The following is a 7,631-nucleotide window of genomic DNA, read 5'->3' as shown; positions in this document are numbered from 1 at the left end:
ACCTTGTTAATACCTATCTACTTATATTTTTATTAAGTACCTACTTACATAAAAATAAAATCGGTGAGAGTCGGACTCGAACGCGAAGGGTTCCGTACAATACAAGAAACGTTTTTTTAAATTTTCATGGTGGCCATTTTGAAATTTTTATTATTTGTTGTTGTAGCGGCAATAGAAATAGACATTCTGTGAAAATTTCAACTCACTACCTGTTACGGTTTACGAGATACAACCCGCTGGCAGACTAACGGACAGACGGATGGACGGACTGAAGTGTCACTAAGCCTCCGCTATCCGTTCCGTACTCGATGTTTATAGTTTATACCTAGGTATGTCTCTTTGTTACCCATGCATTCGCGCAACGTTCATCCGTTAGTTTGAAAGGTACAGTTGTCGCGCTTGCGTGAAGGCTTCTGACACACTACCATCAAAGTATGAAAACGAATGTAGGACATAAAGTAGTGTATGTATGTACCTATCTGTAATACATTCAGGTACATGGACTTTACAGTTTCATAGACTCACTAAGTATAAAACCGTATAGTCCACCGTTCGACGCGTAGCGACAGGGCAATCACCAGCTATTTAGTGAGTGTCTCTTGGAGACCAAAGTCAGTCGTGTGGTTCACCACGTCTTCTTCATCATCACCAACCGCCAGGTAGCGTCCGACGTATCCCGATATACAGTCCAGCCAACCCCTCTTGAACATTGCTTTTATCACGCGTTTTCGGAACACGACGAGCAGCAGAAAAATTAGCAGTCCTTGTAACATATTGAATATGTCTGTTATGACCCTGAAAAATATTCAAACTAAATTATTATGATAATATCATTTGATGTTATTTAATATTAACGCTATAATTTAATAATATAATATTACGTATGCTAAGAGTGTCTTCATCTTTTAATTTAATTACCTAAACATTTTTTAAATTTATGTACATACCGGACAAGTTTCCAATAGCTTTTTATACGGCACGAGATTTAGTAAATTGTAATTTGAGACGAAAATAAGGATGGATTTTAGTTATTATAATTCGGAATTTAGTTATTATAGAACTGAAGAGAGCTACTATTTACGACATAAGGGATAGCTATGTTCTTATTATTATTATGTACTTTATTATAGTACGTTATTATTTATAGTATTATTATGTACTTTATTTTAACTAACAAAATCTACTTACCAAATAATGTGAGGTTTGCTTAGCGAGCTGATCATTTCAAAGACCCAAGGCAATCCCATAATGATAATCATTCGCACCGTCATAACAAACCTGCAATTATAAATTATTAGAAAGTATGCCTTAAGTAACTTGAAAGAGTAACTTGAAAGAAAATTTAGAACATACTTATATTTTAGAGCTTTTATGTGAGTACTAGCGAATGAAATCCGCCACAGGTAAATAGAAATGTAAACAAATATGCAGATGTTTGCAAGGATCAAGATTGTCATGACGCTGTACATATAATGCCACTGTACACGCATGTCTGAAATAAAAAAAAAATTATAAGTTGGTGTGGTCTACAAAGCTTTACTATCCAAGGTGTTTTACTGACTTAATACTAATCCTTACCAAAATAAAATTGTTGGTTATCTCATGTAATTAATTCAGACCAAAATTGCCCTTTATATAATTTAATTTAGAATAATATCTTAGAAGATCACAAAATTAAAATAATAACGACATGCATATGGCAGTCCGTGCATGCAACGCGATGACGTCGCATGATCAAGTTTATCCCATTTTCAGTTCATGTCAAAGTGCTCACAATGATGTATTAATCTGCCCCCGGACTTCGTCTGTGGTGGCGTTTGCTGACGCGCGTAGAAGTGGGCGGTTTTTGTGTTCTGCTGGTGTTTATTGGTTGTGGAACTGACTGGAGCGCTCTAAAGGGGCGCCGCGTGTATGTCGGCGGGCGCCGGCACAGTCGAAGTCCATACTTATACATATACATAGTTTCCCTAACTTGTAAATAACTACAAACTTGACATTGGCTAATCAGTGTAAAGCCAGACGAGAGAGAAAGATAATGTGCCCCCTCGCTCGGTGGGGTAAAATTTGCTATACGTAGGACAAAACAAAAAATATATTAAATGATATTTAAAAAGTGAAATGTCAATTTGAATTTCCCTGCATTACGCCCCACTTCCTACATTAATTTAATAGCGTGTTAAGTGCGTACATATTTACAAATAGGTACTTACTATAGAACCAGCATGTATTTAATCCTATACCAGGCTTTCTATGGTAGCCTGGGAGAAAATTAACAATTGCCATTGCTGTTGTTAAAACTATTGGGCATCCCCAAGCGTACGCAGCGTACCAGGCGAACGCCTTCCAACCGTAGTCGGAGGTAGTTGGTCGCCTGTAATCATTATACTTAGTAAAATAAATTATCGCAATGAGTAGACCACATACTTAGTTGGAAAAACTGATAGATGCTGGGGTCTCAAGTTGCCCGAAAAGTTTAGCTTTGGAAGCATTCAGGCGGCACAAGACCGTGGCGTGTGAAAATCCCTACAACTATGTCCAGCAATGGATTGTATCTATCGGTTGATATGCTGATAATGACGAGAAGTTATTTAAATCTCATTTTACGAATATGCTAACGCTATATTAAGCGATTACATAATGTGGCGCTTAAATCCACTCATTACCATTTCTGTGACTAGAATATTGAATTATTAATAAGTGTCTTGTCTAACCAAAGGTTGTTTGAATTTATGATAATAAGACATTGCAATTTACGATAAGTTGTCTCGTGACGGCATTGTTTGGTCGTTCATTCGTAAATTAAGTGTACATGTACATTGTACACCCTGGAATTGACTGTCTGGCGCCAATAATTTATGTAGGTAATTGTTATGGCTTAAAGCCAAAGTGCGGTAGCTACTAGATATAGCCGTATACAACAAGGTGCGGCAGGTAGTAGTTGTACAACGGTTGCGTTCTACTAAAATGGACTATGCCAAAAGACTCGTTTGGTCGTCCCTTCATTCAGCTTCCCCTACTCAACATTAGTTTTTGTGCGGACGATGGTGGATTGCTTGAGTTTGCGATTATCGCACCGTACCGGCGAGTTGTAACCAATGAGAACATAGTGACTCGAAATAACTGTGTATGCTGACTTCCGTGTTTTTTTTTAAATTAGTTAAAATAGATATTTGACTAGGCAATTGGATAGGTATTTCAGCAAAAAAAAAACAATTTAAAAATCAATCAACATTGAATCTCGATGAATCTAGTTTTCTAGATGACTGACGTCTGACGATTTACGAGGACGTTATAAATTGCACGCATCGCCGCGTAATTGTACTTGCTATAAATTTTATACTAACTTTAAATTCAGAAGAATCTGTATTGATATCGCGTTCGTCCAAAAGAAGCTTGCAAGTAAAAAGAAGTAAATGAAGAAACCTAGAACAATAACATAAAATCAGTAGGTACGTAGGTATAAAGTAGGCAAATAAAGAAACATTAATTGTTTACCATGGAAATATAATAATATGTAACCATCAAGATTGGTCTGGCGCTGTACAATGTACATGTTACGTTCAAAAATTAAAATGAATGTTCTAATTAGTTGCCCTTGAGTTAAGTCTAATTGAAGATTAATTAAGAGGACGTTAATAATTACGATAATATTACGATAATTATGACGATCTACCTAGCGCAGTGCTGAGCTCTGTGGTCTTTATAAGTGGGAGGTCTTGGGTTCGATTCCCGGTAGCAGCAATTTGGGAATTGGTGATTTCTAAATATCTCTAGTCTAGTCTGGTTACTTTACCACCTTTTTTAAAATATAAAATATATAGTGAAATAGCGAGCAAACGCGCAAGCGGGTCATCTGATGTTAGGTGATTACCACCGCCCATGAATACCAGCAGTACCAGAGGTACCGCTGATGCGTTGCTGGCCAATCCACTCTACCGCTGCCAAACTATTTATCGTCCTGATACTATACCGCCTATGAACCGATCAGGGACATGGGTTTAATGAAACTAGTATACGCCTTCCAAGCTAGACCGCTTCCATCTTAGACTGCATCATCACTTACCACCAGGTGAGATCGCAGTTAAGGGCTAACTTGTATCAGAATTAATAAATAAATAAACGTCACACGCGCCGTGCACTCGCAGCCAGAGGCGTGCTGTAACCGGGCACTATTGACAGTACCTAGATTTGAAGAACAGGAGTTAGGACTTAGGACGGGTTTCAGACGCCAATGTTCGCTTCCAGCCCTCCTGATACAACTATGTAGTAACTACTGTTATTTTGGTTTTTAAGCAGATTTTGTTTCTGTATGTTATATTAGTTATGTACCTACCGAAAATGTTAGTTTTTTAAATAGATGTATTTTTGTACCTGTAAGTAGGGCGTTTTTGTTTAAGATGCGATTTATATTGTACATGGATATGTATACCTACGTCACTTTAGTATGCATAATAATATCATGTGTGCCTATCTACAAATGGGTATCTCCCTAATGTAAATAGTGTTATCATATCGATTTCAGCATGTTTCAGGGCGGTTCTATCTATAGGTACCTACGTATGTAAATGAGTGCGTGTTCCTACATATTAGGTAAGGTGTATAAAAGAGAATTCATTTACCTACCTCGTGCAGCACACAATCCCATATGTGAGTACTCAAATTGCAATTTCAATATACTTAGAATACTGAGACCAAGCGCTAAACTTGCGCAGAAGTTAATTATGCTCTTTCCTTGTAAGTCCCTGAAACATGAAAGCCATTTTAGATTACAATCATATTTTCTTGTAACCAGTCTATTAATATCCTACAGATGTGAAAAAATCCATTCTTATAGATAAAGCCGCATTGAAACACAAAATTGAAAGTCGTGTTTGACGAAAATTTTGTATAAGTAGGAGCAAAAGTTATCGTCAGGGTGGACGTATTTTAAGATATATATAAAATGGGAAAATGGACAACACACGACAGGGAAAATGGTCGAATTTGCGACAAAAATATTTACGTAGCATATCTCCCGACACTGCAGCATTAAACGGGTTCAACATTTGAGGCAACTTTCTTACTGTTGTAGACACGACTCAGCCTGTATCTAACTCACTAGACATACTATGTCTTTACTTACACTTATTCTTATTGAATACTACATGAATTTTCAAGGTTTCGTCACGAAGTTTTCCGTCTCATTTTCAATTTCATTAACCCTAATGAAATTGAAAATTTAGTCAAAATAATAAGTTTGACGTGAGTTACTCACAAATTAGTTGATACTCGGACTAATTTCTTAAACTAGACACTTTCAAGTAAAGATTTTTATATAAACCTGGGGAGATGATACTGCCATTGGCATATAGGTATGTTACCTCATTTCAGGCAATGCACAATAAACTATCAGAGTTAGTATCAGGAACACGATAGATACTAGCATACAGTATCCGAGGACACTTTCGTCTATGATTTCTTCTTCTACTTCATCGCATACCACTGCGGATCTCTCATTTGCGTTTAACGTCCGATTTGTTATGCAAAACCTGTAAAAAGATTGTTTTTTAATCTAAGTAAATAAGTAGGTAATAAAGGAGTAAAGTTTGTAAGTTTGGATGATAGATACTTTACATTATGCCCGAATTCTACCTATAGGCTATAAATTATACCTATCACGCGGAAGAAGTCGCTGACAGAGATATAGGTACTCGTAGGTACTAACCTATAAAGGAACTCTAAGGATTTCAAGATATAAGGTTACATATCATTGACTATTACACAAAGGTAAGCAATACAAAAACAGCATCAAAATCGGTCCGATAAGTAGGTATTTTAAGCAATAAATGGCCTGTCCATCTTATGTAGTTGGTATGGTGACGTACTTACTCACTTAGCACGGAAACCACAAAGTTAGTCAGTAAAAGATGTCTCAACATCCCCATCCCCCGTGGAGTTAAATATCAGGGTTGTCCAAGAAAGCGCTAGACATCGTCGACGTGGTCACACACCAGAGGACCAATATAGTTAGGTTTTTGAAAATTGAATAATCAAGATCGGGTAAAGTTAGCGGGATAATGCAGGAAAGCGGACCATCTATGTGGGATTAAAGAAGAAGCAATGAATAATCACTTACTGTTCAGGCTCAATCTGTGGATCCGAACCAAACAACAAGATCAGTCTCCCATCATCAGTCACAATAAAGTTATAATCCGATTGATTGAAATGGTAGACGACCTCACAGGAAAGTTTGGTAGGCGTCGTCACATTGTTGACTACGTCCACGCAGCGGTTCTCGACATCTGCCATAACACCCTGGTCTGGTTTACAGCAATATGAGGTTTGAGGCTCACAGGAAATCAGGCCGATAGCCGCAAATAATAAAACCACTTTCATATTAACACCAATAAATATCGCTAATTAATTAAGTAAATATAATTGCACTAAGTTAACAAACTTTACGAAAATTATTATTTTTCGTTACGAAACTCGTAAGTATTGAAATATTTAAATTGGTATCGAATCGCACGCCTTGCTATAAAGCCCGCGCAGCGTGTACTACTGCTCCAAGGTGTTTGGGCTTACAGACTACAGTCACCAATATTATTGCGATTTGAATCATGAAAATAATAATACGTTATTATCAATTTAGTTATGGTTAATGGGATTGCGTTCTAAGTAGCGTAGTAATAGCGTAAATATTACTAACTGCAGAGTTTGTACCTTCCTACCTTATCAACGACACTAAGTGGGGAATCGTTTACTTTTGGTAACGAGACTGCAGTAGTGAGTACAATTTTTAGTAGTCGGCCGTGGTGTCGTTTGCATAAAAACTAGTAATAAAGTTGAAAACTAAAACCCGACTGCGATCGTCTTAATAAACGCTGAAATATTATAGTAAAATTGTTTTCTGTCGCTTGGTATATTTTAATGTTGTAGTACATTTGTATTTATGAACTCAAAATTTTCTCCTCCTTCATTTGACACCCCACTCGATAAAATAGCAAAAAAAATTTGGAGCCCCCTACTTTTTTTCATAACATCCGCTAGGTCAATTTTTTTGTATTAAATGTAGCCTATGTCAACCGGACTTTTACGACGAATCGATTGACACCTCATTCATCAAAATTGGCCCAGTAGTTTAGGCGCTACGGTGGAACACACAGAATCTGGATACAAACATACACACCCACATACGTAGACTGCTAAAATCATAATCCTTCCTTTTGGCTTTGCCGCAGTCGAGTAAAAACGTGTATTGTAAACAAAACCCCAGTGGTGTCGTTCACAAGACATATGCGGTTTGTATTGAGTTTTTATAGGAATGTCTGCCCAGATCGCCTTGACAAGGGCCTGCGTATGCAAAAAAATATATTTATTTGGGTCAAGATATTCGTAAAAATAAATTTGTCCTTACGCGCCAACAGATTTACGTTTTAATAAAAATCGATGAAGATGGTCATTCAAGGACGTTGACCATGACCATCACCCAGAATTGAAATCTTAAAATTTTAAAATAGCTCGAAGACTTAATTCTAAAGGTGCGAAGTATTACAAGTGTCGAAAGTTGGGTATACTTGACGATGTCAATGGGCGTAAACAAGGTGGGACTAACCGAAAATTGGGCATAATGTAGGTATAAGAAAACCAGC

At 37.1% G+C, this 7,631-nt stretch overlaps 1 protein-coding gene across 1 annotated transcript; it reads right to left on the bottom strand.

Annotated features, from left to right (window-relative positions):
- Positions 1-285: 285 nt before the first annotated feature.
- On the bottom strand, positions 286-6,666 carry LOC123874913 (probable G-protein coupled receptor Mth-like 4). Its single transcript, XM_045920475.1, has 8 exons — positions 6,116-6,666; positions 5,361-5,528; positions 4,624-4,742; positions 3,345-3,423; positions 2,211-2,371; positions 1,354-1,492; positions 1,189-1,278; positions 286-795 (listed from the first exon to the last, which is right to left on the bottom strand). Exons 1-8 carry the CDS (start codon positions 6,373-6,375, stop codon positions 582-584), a joined length of 1,230 nt encoding a protein of 409 aa, XP_045776431.1. The 5' UTR covers positions 6,376-6,666; the 3' UTR covers positions 286-581.
- Positions 6,667-7,631: the final 965 nt, after the last annotated feature.

The sequence above is a fragment of the Maniola jurtina genome, chromosome 19 (assembly GCF_905333055.1).
Source record: "Maniola jurtina chromosome 19, ilManJurt1.1, whole genome shotgun sequence".
NCBI classification, from domain to species: Eukaryota; Metazoa; Arthropoda; class Insecta; order Lepidoptera; family Nymphalidae; genus Maniola; species Maniola jurtina.
This window is presented reverse-complemented; position numbering and strand designations above follow the sequence as displayed.